Source organism: Onychostoma macrolepis, chromosome 25 (assembly GCF_012432095.1).
Source record: "Onychostoma macrolepis isolate SWU-2019 chromosome 25, ASM1243209v1, whole genome shotgun sequence".
Lineage (NCBI taxonomy): Eukaryota > Metazoa > Chordata > Actinopteri > Cypriniformes > Cyprinidae > Onychostoma > Onychostoma macrolepis.
The window spans coordinates 7,038,606-7,057,553 of record NC_081179.1 but is presented as its reverse complement, the minus strand read 5'-3'; the positions used below and the strand labels follow the sequence as shown (position 1 = coordinate 7,057,553).

At 34.7% G+C, this 18,948-nt stretch overlaps 1 protein-coding gene across 3 annotated transcripts; it reads left to right on the top strand.

The window, feature by feature from the left end:
• Nucleotides 1–154: 154 nt before the first annotated feature.
• Nucleotides 155–18,837, top strand: camk1db (calcium/calmodulin-dependent protein kinase 1Db). 3 transcript variants are annotated; one of them, XM_058766743.1, is made up of 12 exons: nt 155–254; nt 830–984; nt 10,784–10,915; nt 11,449–11,523; nt 12,936–13,074; nt 13,296–13,425; nt 14,541–14,616; nt 14,736–14,848; nt 15,475–15,553; nt 16,709–16,796; nt 16,905–17,055; nt 17,197–18,837. In XM_058766743.1, the coding sequence occupies exons 2-12, from the start codon at nt 890–892 to the stop codon at nt 17,289–17,291; spliced, it is 1,173 nt and encodes a 390-aa protein (XP_058622726.1). In that variant the 5' UTR covers nt 155–254; nt 830–889; the 3' UTR covers nt 17,292–18,837. The 3 variants fall into 3 exon arrangements, with proteins under 3 accessions (XP_058622726.1, XP_058622727.1, XP_058622725.1); XM_058766744.1 differs by lacking the exon at nt 155–254 and having other exon boundaries at nt 330–984; nt 17,168–18,837; XM_058766742.1 differs by lacking the exon at nt 155–254 and having other exon boundaries at nt 333–984.
• Nucleotides 18,838–18,948: the final 111 nt, after the last annotated feature.

Sequence of the window (18,948 nt, the reverse complement as noted above, 5' to 3'; positions counted from 1 at the left end):
ACCCCAAAATTTTAATTTTATTCAACTGATTTATATAACATTTTATTTTTGAGTGATAAAAACACTTTCAAAATCCCTTTTATAAAAACCTTTATTATGTCAGCAAAATTTTGACATTGTAAACCTAGCTTAATCCAGTCTTTAGCCGTCTGTTCTGCAAGTTAGTGTACATTTAAATAGATAATCCATCATCTGCATATTTAAACATACCGTTTCAGAAAACTTGTAAAGCAAAACTGTGGTAAATCAGCTAGGTAAGTATGGTGATGGGTTATTTTATTGATTTATTTTAAATTGCCCTATTCACCTGTAGTGTCTTGAAATATTCATTAGCTATTCACGGCTGCATTAGTGTGTATTTATTTAAACAGACCGTTTATCAAAGTGTCTTCCTCAGTACACAGAGTTTGTATGGCTAATGATGAATGCAGTATTACTCTTGATGCAGCAGGTGTACCGTTCCTGACGCAGTCTGTTCAGCCGTCTGCTGTCATCCCTCACACGCGCTCACCGGTTATTTACCGGGCAACAGTTGCATCATTTGTCAACCGGTGCGGTACAGCAGTCCTACTTCGCAGTACCTCGAGAACACGGAATCACGCATTTGCGCGCGCGTTACACGTTCTGTCGGTTCAGCTCGAGCGCAGTGAGTCAGTGAGGCGGGATTGGATTAGTCGCTGTGCGTCGTTCAGTCTTCGTTCTGCTGGCGGTACCGTAACCGGGCGGCATGAAACGGAATGCGGGCAACGATTAAAGCCGGTCACACAGTCACAGAGACCGATACTCGCGTTCGCGGCTTTATCCGTTTGTGTTTTGTGTTTCCTGTAAGGCTGGAAAGATTGACGCGTTAAGAAGGTTATTCGGAGGCAGCGCTCACCCTGGAAGCACCATGGCCAGGGGAAGCGAGGAATCTGTGAATGGATCGTGGAAGAAGCAAGTGGATGATATCAGGAAGATATTTGAGTTTAAGGAAATCCTCGGGACGTGAGTATGAATGATGCTTTGACATTGTGAATGACTGACGGCGATTGTAATCTCCCTATCACAGAGTCAATATCCTCCAGTTTGCGTTCTCAAAGTTTGACCTGTGAGAATATTCTAATGTTATAGACAGATGAAATAGGCTACTTAACTTTATCATCACGTTAAACCCATATTTGCTGGGTTATAAATGGCTTAAAAAGTGAACGCTTATTTTTCTGGCTCAATGACTCAAGAAAAGGTTGCGTTTTTGTCCCTCGTGAATATAACGTTATGTGTAACGACAGGACGTTCATTTGCATATGTATATATAACCTTTGAAAATAAAAGCTAGTATATTGTATTTACTCTACTTATAGGCATATAGGCTACTTATAGGCCTATTATTTATTCAGACGTTAATGAACGGGTTGAATTAAAAAAGACTTAATTTGCATTCCCGGGTTATCTGTCAACCCTGTTAAAATCATAAATAATTACTAAAATTCTATCTATCTATCTATCTATCTATCTATCTATCTCATGAAATCAATCACAATTAAAAAGATCATTTTTAGCACTTACATTTTGTAGGGTTTGTCAGTCAACACTGTTACCATGATTTTGTACAGTAAACAAGTGATTGTTGACAACTGAATATTTTAATATCACCAATAAATTATTTTTCTAATAAACACTTTCTCATAGCACTTTACTTTTCATATATGCTTATATTATTCAGATGTTATTAGACCGGTTGAATTCAAAAAAAAAAAAGGCTTTGCATCCCCAGGTTATCTGTTAACCCTGTTGTCATCAAAAATAATTACTGAAATGAAATATATATATATATTATTATTATTTATTTTTTTTTAATCCTCTACTGTTTTTCACTATCTTACATTTTGTAGGGTTTGTCAGTCAACTCTGTTACCACAATTTTATACAGTAAATAAGTGAATGTTGACAACTGGATATTTGAAAACAATAATAATAATAACATGTTTATAGTATTTATTCAGATGTTATTGGACTGGTTGAAATAATAAAATATAAAAAACTAGAATTTGCTTCCCCAGGTTATCCGTCAACCCTGTTACATGATTTATACAGTAAACAAATTCATTATTGACAGCTGGATGTTTGTAGCAATATCAGAATTCTTCTTCTAATAAACACTTTGTTTCATGACCTTGAGTGCAAGACTGGTAATGGCTAAATGAGCTGTAAAACGGTCAGCCCTGTGACTAGGTGAAAGTGTATCCCAGCATTCCCTTATTTGTTCTTATAAACTGCATAGCTGCATATTGAACCAGACATATAATAGAGTGTTTTGGTGTGGGCAGTGTGGTCTGTATCAATGGATACTATGTATGCATTTTAAATCCATACTTAACCTACTTGGCATAGCGGATTTTAATGTGCAGGCCTTCTTCTGTCACTTTTAATATCCCACATCCGGTAACATGGCCTTATGTTGTCATGAACAACTGTTCCTCTTCTGTTATAGCAGCAATGAAATACAAGTTCACTGGGTTTTTCCTGGTAATTCCTTGAAATAGACCAAGAGATGTCTATTTATATGGTGTATAGGGACCAAAAACAGGACAGGTATTTTTATGTCCCTTAGAGAGAGAAAACATTTTTCATATTTCACCATTTGTGTGGTTTTTATTTATTTATTTTACTTGTCCTGTAAACTGTGATAGTCCCTTAGCTGACACGTTTAGCAGGTCAGGCATAAATCATACCTCAAATATATTTTTATTTTATTTTATTTTATTTTTATTTTATTAATTTATTTTTATATAAGGCAGATGAGCTCAAATATTGATTTAATTTTATTTATTTATTTTATTTTTTTAATTCAATGCATTTTTCAAACATCTGAAGATAATGTGTGTATAAGTCAGATGAGGATGCTTGGGTCACAGACGGACATTCTAACACGATGGAGATTTGTATTACATAACGTTTTTACAATAGGACACCAAAAGTCTCTTACAAAGGGATTTACTAGCAGCTTTAGTGGATACAGACCAATCCTGACCTGTAAATGTTTTATTTGTACAAAAGCTCCATTAGTCACCCCAGTTACAATAGCTTTACACCTCATAGAGAGTACTCCAAATTACATGCTTCCATGTCTGAGACTCTGATACTGTATTATATCTCAGCAGTCCAACAGCAGGAATCACAGTCGTGTTTGCACATGTGCTGATTGTCTTAATCTGACTGTTTGATTTATATGACTGCAGAAGAGGGGAAAGACTCAGATTATACAGTTTCCATGTTTTCTGTTGCTCAAATCTCTCTCTCACTCTTTGCATGTCCAGATTATAATAGTTTTTTATTGTGTTGTACACACCATTGCAGAAGAGCTTTTAAGGTCATTCTAATGCTTGGAGGATGTCATTTTCCCCCACTGTTCCAGTCATTTGCGTTCTTCTGATTTCAAAGATGATGGTAATTATGAAACAATGACCATACGTCGTCACCAACAGCATGAATTAAACCCGAGGTCTTCAAATCTGCTCCTGGAGAACCGCTTCCTGCAGAGTTTAGCTTCATCCTTAATCAAATGCACCTGAACAAGCTAATTGAGGTCTTCAGGACTATACTTGAAAATTTGTAGCAGGTGTGTTGGAGCTGAAACTAACGGTGTGTCTGAAATCATGTACCGTCTTAGTAGGTAGGCTACTACGTTTGAGTTTGAACTTACTTCACGACTATTAAAAAAGTAGGTTCTATAGTATGAATATGCATAGTATGAATGAAATCCGTGACGTTGTTACTATCATGTGACCAACCAGCATCAGACGCAGTATATGTAGTTTTAACATTTTGCGGTCCATCCTAAACCTAACCAAAGGCTCTACTTTTCACCACAATGGTAACACTACAAAACCAACATAACAGAAACCTATGTAAATCCTAAAATAACACAACATTTAAGTACTAACTTCTGTCTCCCTATGTTAATCTTGCACAAAAACACACAAAATAACACTTCATTTCAACATTTATTTTCCAATTACAAAAATTGTTCCTTAATGGAGAAGAGAGATATCATCTTAGGAGAGTGTGTAATTTTAAGCATCTTTATGTTCGTACAACATTAAGAAGCTTTTGTATTTCTGTATGTGGAGTGAAATTGTGGAACAGACGAAGTCTAGTGCTCAAGCAATGCCCAAGTGTGATATAGTTTAAAAGGGAGTATAAACATATGGTTCTCAGAATTTATCAGGAGGAAGAACGGATCTGATTAGGTGTTCATATAGATTTAGTTATAGTTTTTATTTAGGTTTTGTTTGTATATTTAATGTAAATATAGGTAGGAAAGTCAAAAGAGTATATTAAGACAAGGATGAGATGACAGAGTTATGAAGTTAAGTTGATGATTATAGTTATTGATTATTGTTATCATGAAGTTGATTGGATGATTATTGTTATTGATTATTATTAACAACGTGGAGTGGAGAAGGGGTAGGATTAAATAAGCTTATGCTTCTTCCTACTCCTTTTTGAACATGTATAAGTTGAAATTGATTGTATTGTTTTGTTTTTATTATGTTTATTTACATGTTCGAAATAAACGTTTCAATTCAGTTAAAAAAATTATTGTTGTCTGATGCAAAGCATGCTGGGAACTAGAAAACTCAATCATTTTAAGTTTAGCTTACTATAACATCATTTTGACTTTACAGAATTTATTTCAATTAAGTCCAGTGAACTTTCATTATTTCATTATTATTTCATTTAATTAATTTCACTGTTCGGTTTTACAGTGTACAGGTCTCAAAATAGTTGGGACAGGGGCATGTTTACCATGGTGTAGCATCTCCTCTTCTTTTCAAAACAGTTTGAAGACGTCTGGGCATTGAGGTTATGAGTTTCTGAAGTTCTGGTGTTGGAATTTGGTCCCAGTCTTGCCTGATATAGACTTCCCACTGCTGAAGAGTTTGTGGTCGTATTTGACGTATTTTTTGTTTAATGATGCGCCAAATGTTCTCTATAGGTGAAAGATCTGGACTGCAGGCAGGCCAATTCAGCACCCAGACTCTTCTACTACGAAGCCATGCTGTTGTAATAGCTCCAGTATGTGGTTTTGAATTGTCCTGCTGAAATGCACAAGGCCTTCCCTGAAATAGACGTCTTCTGGAGGGGAGCATATGTTGCTCTAAAGCCTTTATATACCTTTCAGCATTCATAGTTCAAGCTGCCCATACTGTATGCACTTATGCACCCCCATACCATCAGAGATGCTGGCTTTTGAACTGAACGCTGATGACACACCGGAAGATCTCCCTCCTCTTTAGCCCGGAGGACACGGCGTCCGTGATTTCCAACAAGAATGTTAAATTTGGACTCGTCTGATCATGGAACACTTTTCCACTTTGAAACAGTCCATTTTAAATGAGCCTTGGCCCACAGGAATTTGGCCTTGGCCCACAGGACACGACGGCGCTTCTGGACCATGTTCACATATGGCTTTCTTTTTGCATGATAGAGCTTTAGTTGGCATCTGCAGATGGCACGGCAGATTGTGTTTACCGACAGTAGTTTCTGGAAGTATTCCTGGGCCCATTTAGTAATGTCGATGACAGAATCATGCCAATGAGTGATGCAGTGTCGTCTGAGGGCTTGAAGACCACGGGCATCCAACAAAGGTCTTCGGCCTTGTCCCTTACGCACAGAGATTTCTCCAGTTTCTCTGAATCTTTTGATGATGTTATGCACTGTATGCATAACAGCTTAAAACTCTTTAGGAAAAGGAAAGAAGATCCCTAAATTATACCACCAAAAGTTTGAACACACAGGAGTGAATTTATTTGACATGATCTTCAAACTTTTTGATCCAAAATCTTATGCATAAATGCTTAAAATTGGCTTTGTAAAACCTAAATTTATATATTAATTATATATTTAATCATTTAAATTTTTAACTTCTACATGCACTACTGTTCAAAGGTTTGGGCCAATTTTTTTTTTTTTTTTTTTTTTTTTTTTTTTAAAGAAATTAATATTTAATTTATCTTTATCAGTGACAGTAAAGACTTTTACATTGTTACAAAAAAAGAAATCTATTTCAATGCTGAATCTAATAAATGCTGTTCTTTTGTTCTTTCTTATGATCAAATAATCCCAGAAAAAAGTAGGCTATCACAGTTTCCACAAAAATATTATTGTTACTAAAATATTAATATTACGTAAATAATTAATAACTGTTCTCAACATTGATAATAATATACTAAATGTTTCTTGAACAGGAAATCAGCACATCAGAGTGATTTCTGAAGGATCACATAACACTGAAGTCTGGAGTAATGATGCTGAAAATTCAGCTTTGCATCACAGGAATAATTTACATTTTAAAATATATTCAAATAGAAAACAGTTATTTAAAATTGCAATAATATTTCACAATATTACTGTTTTTACTGTATTTAGGTTAAATAAATGTAGCCTTGGTGAGCATAAGAGACTTTTTTCAAAATCACTTTTAAATTTTAATATAGGAACGATACAGTTCATATATTAAATATAGTCTAATATAAAAATAGAATTCCATTCAGTAGTGGATGTTAAAAGCTATTGTGATGATGTGTGCTAAATTTGACCAAGAACAAGCATAAATCTAGAACACGTTTTACTTGGATTATCTCTCTAGGATCTCCCATCCTGAAGATGACATAACAGATTCTCTAATACGCCTTACACAAGATTTTCCAAACACAGCTTTCAGACGCACTAAACTGAAAACAGCTCATAGACATGCCAGATAAATGTTTGTTTAAAAATACGTTCTTAGAAATCATAGGATTCAGCATGCAGATTTTGGATTTCTATAATAATAATGTACCAAGTTCCTATAGCATCCATAAACCTTTCACAATTAGATTACTTTGGCAGAAAAGTTGTTTATTCTTCATATTATCATTCATATTAAATTAAATTATACCTATTTATTATTCATCTGTACCTTTTATCATATCAGCTATGCTTTACAGTAAGTTAAAGATGTTTAGACACTCTAAAACACTATAATATATTCTGTAATGGGATATAATCTGCATGCAAGCATGTTTTCGATTTATGCAAAGACAATGACACCTGTTGTTTTGGTTGAATGACTTTGGCTGCATTTTATTTCTTGTCAGAAATAGCTCAGAATTTCCTACACACGAGTCAACAAAAACCTACACACAATCTCCACCCATCCACGCAGTCTCTATTGTTCAAACTCTGTTTGTACCGCTTTAGGCATTTATAAATGAGAAAATACCATCAGTGTAGTGTTAATCCATTAATTTTAGATTAATCCCGTCTTAATCCTGTTACCTTCCAAGTGGAGGTGCCAGTTTTCCTGAATTCACCTGAGGTCGTGGTCGTGCAAATTCAGTATGTCATTGCTGAAATGACAAAAAGTTCCTTTTCTGGTTGAATTATTCCTCTAAATAAATCTTTTTTTGCTGCTCTGTTCTGATTGAACTGACGTTCCCTCACTTCTCATAATTTGTGACTACACCCACATCCCATATGCTTATATAGGGTTATGAAACTTACATTTGCTTGAGAAATTCAGCATTAGCATTGAGGTCATGGACCACAGAGTCTTGATATATGAAGACTAGTTCCTTGTTGACCTCATGATATGCAAATGAGGAGTGTAATAGGCAAACATATGCATCTTTCCAGAGAAGAGCTTTGTTGCAAAATATACTTTACAGTCAGGTGCATGTTAAGGAACACAAAGCACATAAAGGTCAGTGGATGTGGGTTAACGGTTATGCTTTCATAGCCTTTACCTCAAGGTGTAGCACACATGGCATTGAGTTTCTGTGTTTACACTTCCTGTGGCTTTGATGATTTCCTCTGCTGTTGGTTGACTGACATCGGACTGATGGCAAAAATGACTTTTCTAAATAGTCAAATTTGCTGTTCTGACTTGGCCCAATAAACAAATACCTAACAACCACCCATAAATCTCTAGCAACCATATTCATGCATCTTATCTTATCTTTTTTATTTTGTTATTTTATTTTATTTTGTCTTTTTTATTATTTTTATTTGCTGATTTGAATTGAATTGAATAACCTGAATTATGGATTTTGTTTTGTTTTAGCAACCACCCATAACTCACAACCACATAACATTGCTCTTAAAACTACTCTTAATTTTATGTTATTATATTATTTGCTTTGAATTATGGGGTTTGTTTTGTATTTTGGTTTGCTTTGTTTAGTTTTATTTTTTGTTAAATTTTTTTGTGCTGTTTGTTGACTTGAGGTGTGCTATTACTTTCTAAGCAATTCAGTTTGCTATTTTATTTTATTTGCTTCTTGCTGAATTGAATCATTTGAATTGTTGTTTTTCATGCTGCTTGTTGAGGAAGTGTGCTATTACTTTCTAAACAATTGAAATTTGCTGTTTTGTTCTATTGTTTTGTTTTGATTTATTTGTCTGTTTGTTTTGATTGTGTGTGTGTGTGTGTGTGTGTGTGTGTTGCTAGTTGACTCGAGGTATGCTATTGCTTTCCAAACAAGCAAACTTGATATGTTTTATTTTGTCCTATTTTATTTTTTATTTATTTAATTTTTTTCATGCTGCTTGTTGACAAAGAGTGCTATATTATTCTCTAAACAATCATATTGACTTGTTCTGACTTGGCCCAATAAACAGTTATAACTCTCTTACAACTGCATAGCAAGGCATTCATACCACTCGGAGCATCTTAACCGCCTATCAACTTCCTGGCAACCATCCATAACACTCCAGCTCCGTTTGAACCAGAAAACACTGCTCATGTTGTCCTGTGAAAGGTTTCTGAATTACATATGTGTTAAATCTGATGTTTAATACACTCTGTCCAACCACACGCTGTTGTTTTTCTTCTAGTTTAATCCTTTGCAGAGATGAATGCTGCGCCCACTGCAATCTCGCATGCTTATATGAACACATAGCTTACAAAGTACTCAACCTGCTGGGCGCTTGGCCAATGAGTCACTACATTTCTAGCCTCCTGAAGGGCTTACGTTTCAATCGCAGATGAGAGTTGAATTTTACAGTTTAAGAAACAGATGACAAATGATTCATTTTGGCAAAGCACCAAGCCCTATATTTGGTAAACGGTTCAGGAAACCTTTTGACTGAAATACGGCCTTTTGTTCCAAGCTTTCCGGATTGCAGCAAGTGCTCGTGTTAGTGTTTGTAAATGACTGTGTGTGTGCCGAGGGATTAGGGTGGATTTTCAGTGACCAATAAAGACTTAGCTGGAAGCCACAGTGGCAAACTGATTACACATAGTGCATTTGATACAACATCCCTACAGAATCACAGCAGACATGAATGTGTGCGTACAGGTTTGGCTTTGGTTTAAACAAATATGTGACCCTGGACCACAAAACCAGTTATAAGTGTAAATTTTTTTGAAATTGAGATTTCTACATCATCTGAAAGCTGAATAAATAAGCTTTCCATTGATGAATGGTTTGTTAGGATAGGACAATAGGCCAAGATACAACTATTTGAAAATCTGGAATCTGAGGGTGCAAAAAAATCTAAATACTGAGAAAATCACCTTTAAACTTGTCTAAATGAAGTTCTTAGCTATGCATATTACTTTACCAGTGTTGGGGGTAACGAGTTACAAAGTTAGTATAGCCTACTTATCACAACATTGTCAATCGCAAACGCTAATTTATTCAAACGTCTCTCTACCGAACTACCTACTGTAGGTTAATTTCCGGAGGATGAAGAGAAAGCACCTGTTTGATAAATGAGCCAGTAGTGGAGAAATAATAACTTTTAAGCAGAATTTTTTTTATTTTATGTTACTGTCCAACTGTAGGCTGTTTACTCTTTTTTTTCATTTTATTTAGCTTTATGCTTCTGTCCCTTTGTAGGCTGTCTAAAGCATTTTTTATTTATTTTTATTTTCCCTTTGTAGGCTGTCTAAATCACTAGTTTATTTATTTATTTATTATGCTTCTGCCCCACAACTGCTTAATTTATTTTATTCTGTTTTTTTTTTCTTTTCTTTAATTTTCTTTTCTTTTCTTCTGGTTCTGTCCCTTTGGAGGCTGTCTAACTGTTTTTTATTTTATTTTATTTTATTTTATGCTTCTGTAGGCTGCCTTAAGCACTACTATTTTTATTTTATTTTATGCTTCTGTCCCTTTGTAGGCTTTCTAAAGCTTTTATTTATTTATTTATTTTTATTTTCCTTTTGAAAGGCTTTCCTGTAGCTCAAATAGTAGAGCATGGCGCTAGCAACGCTAAGATCATGGGTTCGATTCCCAGGGAAAGCAAGAGCTGATAAAAATGTAAAAAAAACTGTAACTTGAATGCAATGTAAGTCGCTTTGGATAAAAGCGTCTGATAAATGCATAAATGTAAATGAAAGGCTGTCTAAATCACTAGTTTTTTGTTTATTTAATTATTTATTAATTCATTCATTCTGCCCCACAACAGCTTATTTTATTTTATTTTATTTTGGTTCTGTCCCTTTGTAGGCTGTCTAACAACTGTTTTATTTTATTTTATTTTATTCTATGCTGTCTTTTTTTATTATATGTTTAATTTTATGATTATTTTATGTTTTATTTTATTTTGTGCTGTTGTATTCTGGCTATCTAAAGCACTAATATTTTATTTTTATTTTCTATTTAATTTTGTTATTCAATTTTCATTGTTATTTCAGACTATTAGACCCTACTATATGCTGCTTACCTTGCAAGCACCTTATTTTGTCTTTTTCTGTATTCAAAAAAATCTCCAACCACTATTTTACACTTAGCCTTTCTTTCATTTTTTTTTCCAGTGGGGCGTTTTCTGAGGTGGTCTTGGCCCAAGTAAAGGCCACAGGAGAGATGTACGCCGTGAAATGCATCCCAAAAAAAGCACTAAGAGGAAAAGAGAGCGGAATAGAAAACGAGATTGCAGTGCTGAGGAAGTAAGTATTCTAAAACCTCCCAGAAAAGGCTTAAAATAACAAACCAAACACCCATTACATGCTTTACACAAGCTACTGACGGAAACACTAAAGTTCAAAGGAAGCTGTTAGTGGGAGTTTGAGCTTTTCTCCACAAAGAGAGAGAGATGACTCAGCCTTTACGACACGCCCCTCACAGCCTCCTACCTGTCCCTGTCAAAAGCATTGGAAGCATTTTAAAGGCCGGACAAATGATTCATGTGGCCTCTGCCGCAGACCTCTCTATTAACCGCACGTTGAGGCCGAGCGCAGGTCCGCAGTTGTCATGGTAAAACGTTGGCGAGTAAAAACGCTGCAGCTTGCAGCTGGATTGGAGATGCAGTGGTCAGAATGATAGAACTGTTGTTTAGTGAGTTACATTTGGGAATTTATTTTGTTTTCAGCTCAACATACCAGCCCAGAACTTCAGCCATCCAAAACAAAGCCTTCATAATCCACTCATGTGCGGCTCTGGTTTGCTGTAATTGATCAAACATTTCATCTGTTCTTTTCAGGGTCAAGCATGAGAACATTGTGGCACTGGAAGACATTTATGAGAGCCCTTCTCATTTGTATCTTATTATGCAACTGTGAGTAGAATCTGTTTGCTACTTCAATTAATGCTTTAAGTCTGCAAAGTCTTTGAAAGGGAGCCAAACCATGTGAAGCAGGTTTGAAAGATGTAAAGCTTGAAACACTTAAGAAGTAATCTGTTCTTGTTGTGTGGCTGTTGAATTTCTTCTTCTTCCTGTCATTTCAATTCACATTCCAGTTCAACGTCCTGTGGGGCGTCCAACTCATGACTTGAAAGGGAGCCAGTTCTTATTTTGATTCATGCACAAGCCTGCTGCTGTTGTTTGAAATCATTTTATATATCTGAACAACAGATGATTACTACTGGCTCCATACATAATCTATAGGTTGACATGAGAAACATTTGCATTTTTTTAAACCCAGATTTGAGTATTTTTTTATTATTGTTTTATTATTTTATTTTATTGTTTTCTGCTTGTTGAATTGAATCACCTGAATTATTATTGTTTTGTTTTGTTTTGTTTTGTTTTGTTTTGTTTTGTTTTGTTTTGTTTTGTTTTGTTTTGTTGTTTGTTTTGTTTTGTTTTGTTTTGTTTTGCTTCGCTTTGCTTTGCTTTTCATGCTGTTTGTTGGCTTGAGGTGTGCTATTACTTTTCTAAACAATCATATTTGCTATGTTCTGACTTGGCCCAGTAAACAACTACCTCACAACCACCCATAAATCCCTAGCAATCACATATTAATGCATTTAATTTAACCACTCTTTTTATTATTTTATTTAATTTTATTTTGCTGCTTATTGAATTGAATCACCTCAGTTATGGGTTTTGTTTTGTTTTGTTTTGTTGTTTGTTTTGCTGTGAATTACTTTTATTTTTTATATTTTTGCTTTATTTTCTGTGTTTTTTTCTCCCCTTGTTTTGGTTTGCTCTTTGTTTTTTGTTTCTTTTTTGTTGTTGTTGTTGTTGCTTTTTTTGCTTTGCTTTTTGTTTTTCATGATGCTTGTTGACTCAAGGCATGCTATTACTTTTCTAAACAATCATATTTGCTATGTTCTGACTTGGCCCAGTAAACAACTACCTCACAACCACCCATAAATCCCTAGCAATCACATATTAATGCATTTAATTTAACCACTCTTTTTATTATTTTATTTAATTTTATTTTGCTGCTTATTGAATTGAATCACCTCAGTTATGGGTTTTGTTTTGTTTTATTTTATTTTTTGAAAATTGAATATAAAAGCTATAATGAAGTACACTAACATACACCACCATTCAAAAGTTTGGGTGTCAGTATATTTTTTTTCTGTAAGAAATGAAACCTTTCATTCATCAAGGATACATACATTTTAGTGACAGTAATCAGTACTATATATACCTGCATGTAATTTTGACTTTAATAACTAACTATTATATGTTATTAAAAAAAAAACATTTGTTAAAAAAAGATTTCTTTTATTTTTCAGTGTGTCAGGTGGGGAGTTGTTTGATCGTATCGTAGAGAGGGGTTTCTACACGGAGCAGGATGCCAGTGCATTAATCAAGCAGGTTCTGGATGCAGTTAACTACCTGCATTCACTGGGGATAGTCCACCGAGACCTGAAGGTGATGATTTCACTTGACTGATTTCCTTCACACCAAAATAAATCGATATAATTTCACTATACAGTATACACTATTCAGTACAGGAAGCTGGAACATGAGACATGAAAGGTCACCGCACTGCGATCGCTCACTTCCACTTCAGTGGAAACAAAATGTACAGTGTAAAAAAAACCTCCCTGTGACTTTTTAACCTTATCACCTTCTCTCTCATCTCCTGACAGCCAGAGAATCTGCTCTATTTTAACCCACATGAAGAATCCAAGATTATGATAAGTGATTTCGGGCTGTCCAAGATGGAGGGCGCAGCCAATGACATCATGTCCACAGCCTGTGGGACGCCGGGATATGTGGGTAGGGCTGTCGATCCACTAAATATCAGTGTTCTCCTACACCGAATCTGAAAATTTAATAAAAGGATTGTCATTTTATTGGTAAAAAACTGTTAATTGGTTAACGGTAAGTTTCTTTATGTGGTTAAAACGAATAGATCTGTACTGTTACAGTACAATACTGTTAAATATACAGTGTTTTTTTTTTTTAAAGTGAAAAAGAAGTTATCTTATACTGTAACCGTACACTAAAAAACCATAAACTGACATCCCTAGAGTTCTCTGTAACAGCTCGCATTTGATGGTTGTTCACTGAAATAGCTACATCTTATAAGTTTTTTTTCTGATCAGTTATGTATATAAGGGTTTTATTAATAAGTATTGCATCAATTTAGTGTCATTTCTCTTTTCCACCTGTGTTTTTAAAGTATTTGTGTGTCATTGTATTGTAAAGGTAAAAAAATATTGTAGTCATTTGGTATATTAGTATTATGACACTTAATATATGCATATATTGAAATATATGCATTTTTTAACCATACTGCTATTTCTACCGCAAATTTCACAGATTTTTTTGTTTGTTTTGTTTTTACTGTATACTTAAAGGAATAGTTCATACAAACATAAAATTAGGTGATTCAAATCCATATGTTTTTGTTTCCATATTCATATGTTTCATATCCATTTATTTTGGGGAAACACTATGCTATGAAGTGATAATATGTACTTGTCTGTCAAGTCCAAGTCCAGCAAACCACGTTTCCAAAACGGGATAAAAAAAAAGGAATAGCAATTTATTAAATCTCACAATTCAGTAATTTTTCTTGCAATTGTTAGTTACGTAACATCTCGCAATTCTTGACTTTTCTCACAATTGCGAGTTTATATATTGCAATTCTGACTTTTTTTTTTTTTAAATTGTGAGAAAAAATGTCTGAATTGTGAGATAAAAATTGCAACTATCTTTTTTTCTTAATTTAAACACTTTATTACATGACAGACGCAAGCTTCAATAGACATGAGATGATCTAAATGATTATTAAATTTGTTTTAGGGTCAGTTATCCTTAATTACCCTTTTGCATTTTAGTAAATGCATCATTTTATTTGTTTTTTGTTTTGTCTTTTATTACTTCAGCTCCAGAGGTATTAGCACAGAAACCTTACAGCAAAGCTGTGGACTGTTGGTCTATAGGAGTGATTGCTTACATCTTGTGAGTGTTTTTTTACCCCTTATGAAACACATTTGGCTGCTTTCCAAACCATTTTTACAGTCATTATTTTCAAAAGAAGTTTAAAATACTGACCACTTTTGAATCCTCGACCTCCTCAGGTTGTGTGGTTACCCTCCGTTTTATGACGAGAATGACTCCAAACTGTTTGAGCAAATACTGAGGGCAGAATACGAGTTTGATGCCCCGTACTGGGACGATATTTCTGATTCAGGTGTGTATGGCATTGGAAATCACTGTGAAATGAATCGTATATTAAACAGACCTCTTTTACTCACCCTCATGTCATTCCAGACCACAAAAGAAGATATTTTGAAGAATGTTGGTGACCCACTGGGTCATAGTGTTTTTGTTCGTAACATGGAAGCCAATGGGATATGAAACTATTTTGTTTCCGAATTTTCATTTTTGAGTGATTTATCCCTTTAATGACGCTTTAATGAGAAAAACGCTTACATTTTGGAGAAAATGACACCCTTTTCTTCACCTCTTTTTGTCTCTTCTACCCACTTAAATGCCATCATTAAGTATGACTTATCTTTCTTGTGTTTACTTGTCACTGACAGTAACAACTTTTTTTTCCCATGTGCAACACTTTAATAAGGGTTTTTCGAAAGTAACACTGTGGTGTTGCAGCCAGATATAAATCAGCAGATGAAAAGCATTATCTGGCGCTAGGCCATTCGGCATCGTTTGAAAATAACAACTCGACACCCACACCACAAGCTGTTCCCTGGTGTCTGGGGAAGTGTAGGAGGGTGTCATTTTTTCACAATTAGAACTGCACCCTTGTGTAACTGATTCAGGTTTCTTTATCTTCACATTTGTATTGTTTCGTAGCTAAAGACTTCATTGGTAACCTGATGCAGAAAGATCCAGAAAAGAGGTTCACTTGTGATGAGGCTCTTCGGCATCCGTGGTGAGCGACCAGGAATATAGACACATTGCCTTTCTCATGAAAAACCCTGGGGTTATATTAGTTGTTGCTGGTTTAAGGGTTTAGTTGCTGTCAATAAATTAGGACATTGAAATGGCTGGGAAATAATGGTCCAAACATCCTGAATTATATAATATAATCCTATTATATTATATTATATTATATTATAAATAATATGTATTCATATGCAATACAATAATTAGAACTGGGAATGTCAAAATGCAAAAAAAAAAGGGGGGGGGGGGTCTAAAATAGGTCTATTTTTTGTATAAATTATGTAATAATTTATATACAGTTCAAAAGTATTTTTAACGGAGGTTAATCGTTTTATTTAGACAGGAGGCATTAAATTGATCAAAAGTGACAGTAAAGACTTTTGTTACAAAATGTTTGTATTTCAAATAAATGCTGTTCTTTTGAACTGTCAATTCATCACTGAATCCTGAAAAGGCACAAGTCAGCATATTATAATGATTTCTGAAGGATCATGTGACACTGAAGACCGGAGTAATGGCTCCTGAAAATTCAGCTTTGCATCACAGAAATAAATGACATTTTAAAATATGTTAAAATAAAAAAACAGGTATTTTATGTTTTAAAATGTTAACATTTTAGATCAAATTAATGCAGCCATGGTGAGCATAAAATATAAATATATACTGTATATATAAAGCTTAGAAATTACTTAGAAATAATTAATTATTACCTTGCAAGAACTGTAATTGTATTCATCTCATAATATTATTGAGCACAGGGTTACTAGTTTACTAAAACTAAACTGAATCAATTTTTTTTTTTTATTATTTAAACTTTTATTTTATTTTAGCCAGTAGCCAACATTTCTCATTTTAACTTGATATACTAACATAACTAAACCTAACACTAAAATACAAACGAATAAAAATGATATAGACATCTTTTAAAAAGTAATAAAAATTCAACATAAATAAAATAAAATTTAAAAATAAAATAAAATGCAAAAATTAAACTAATTTAAAATATAAATTGAAACTATAATAGTATCTCAATGATACTAAAATAACACTGGAGCACAAAGTTTCATGTTTTTACATTATATAGTTATACTCAAGACTGATACTACAGGAAGTCCAGCTGCTAACTCTCCTCTGATTGCAGGATAGCTGGTGATACTGCGCTCTGTAAGAACATCCACGAATCAGTCAGCCGGCAGATGAAGAAGAACTTTGCCAAAGCAAAATGGAGAGTAAGTGACCACTTCATTTCCTCCTTTTCCTTCTTCCTCCAAAAAAAAATTTTACACTGAACAGCATGAAAGGCTGATTTCAAATTCTGTATTCTTCTCTCCTCACAGCAAGCGTTTAACGCTACCGCAGTGATCAGACATATGAGGCGTCTTCAGCTCGGCAGCAGTATGGATTCCTCTCAGCACAGGAAGCCGAATCCAACATCCATGCCAGGGAAGAGTCAGTCGATCGACGTTTCCTCAGTCCACCGCAACGACTGTAAGTTTTTGCCTTAATATTTCATGAAACTCACAAGTCTTTTGTTGACCAACTTGATTTACTCATCAGCAGTGGTGTGCTGTGTGTTGTATTATGTCGTATTGTTGAACAGCCCTTGAGGAGGGTGTTATCTTTGTCTAGGTTCGTCCATGCAAGCGGCAAACTCTTCCTCGAGGACGCCCGAGCGGCAAACACGGCCATCCACGGTCACTACCATCATCACTGGCTCCAAATGACATCACTTCCTGTCAGACTGCTCACTTAACTGTCGCACTTTGTGGAAAGACGTGTTTTCTCCTATTTAACGGTAACTTCCATTGTCCACAGTCGCTGGTTCAAACCAGTTTTCCTTTCTGGAAAGCCAATGGCGTGCTACGAAACCAGACTGATTCAAAAATAGCAGCCTGCGTGAAATTCAGGGGACTGTTTTATGCGGTTGTTGAATGGAGATTACGAACCTTGAGATGAAGAACATCTGCTTTGAGTCTTAATAGAAGACAAAAAGGTGTAGATAAAACGATTTTCATTCATTAAAGAGTTCTCGTAATGTTTTGCTGCTTTATTTCAACCTGCTGCTGTTTTGAAGAACCAAACGATAAATGATGTGAGATTTACAGAAATTGATGTAATAAATACAGGCTTTAAACCAATAGCCACGTGTATTGTCATCCAATACGTATAAACTTGAAATTCGGTCCTGGATGCGCAACCCCATCTCTTGAAAGTGCGTATAAATATTACGCTAAAATAAAATTGAAAACTCGGGATATTTATACGCAAAAATTGGCGTGTATATGCTACGCGATGGGTAGGATTAGGGTTGTGGGGTAGATGCATATCATATGCATGCGAAAACGGCGTATCATATGCACGCCAACAAATTTCGTATCATATGCACGCCAAAGTCCATTTTTGCGTATCAATACCACGAGTTTTCGTTTTTATTTGGCGTACTATTTATACACATTTTCATGAGACTGGGCTCGGATGCATCTGGCATTTATTACTGAGAGAATGAAGGATGTGAATATTGTATAAACAAACACAAATGCTCAGCAATTTGTTAATATCAGTGAAAGAATCTGGAGTGATTTGTGTGTCAAATGTTTCTGAAGGTATAAAATGATGGTGAAAAGCAGTATTTTCTGTATGTTTTGGATTTATTTTGTAAGCTTTGCTTTTTTTTTTTTAATGACTTTTGGTCACACTTTACATTGCAGTGATTATGTTGCTTTGTAATATTTTGTGTAAATTCAGGTATTTATTGCTGTTGCCACTTAAATTACTATTAATAGTACATTATTATTAAATATATGTAATATAGACACTGTAATGTAAACTGTCATTATTCTTTTAACTGTGGCTAATGATGAGATTGATTAACGCTTGACCAATAACGTGTTTGTTTTATCACAGATCTATATGAAAAGTACCAGCTTCAGTGACGGACATTTGTATTTGCCGATCTTGTGTTTCAGTGACGCAAAAATGACTAAAATTTCACGCAAACATGGCAGTTTTCCAGTTTAACTGAAGCTGTTTTGATATGATGTGTCCACTGATATACGACCGTGAGAGTTTCAAACAGTTTCTGCTCTAAATCTTGCATGTCATCCTGGTCTTCATACCGGCCCTCTGAATTTAGCAGCTGAGTGCTGGTTCTTTCATTCAGGTCGCAGAAATGATGTAAGCAGTGTTTTCTCTTTAGTAGATTTGTTCTGTGGTGAGTGTTTTTGGTGAGTGTATGGTTTCAAATTTTCATTAAAGACAAAGATAACACCAGATTTATTGTTGGGCTTATTGTGATTCAAACTAAAAGAGCTGTTACAAAGATTTACAACATGAAATGTTTGTATTAAATGTAACACTTTACATTACCCCAGCACAAAATGA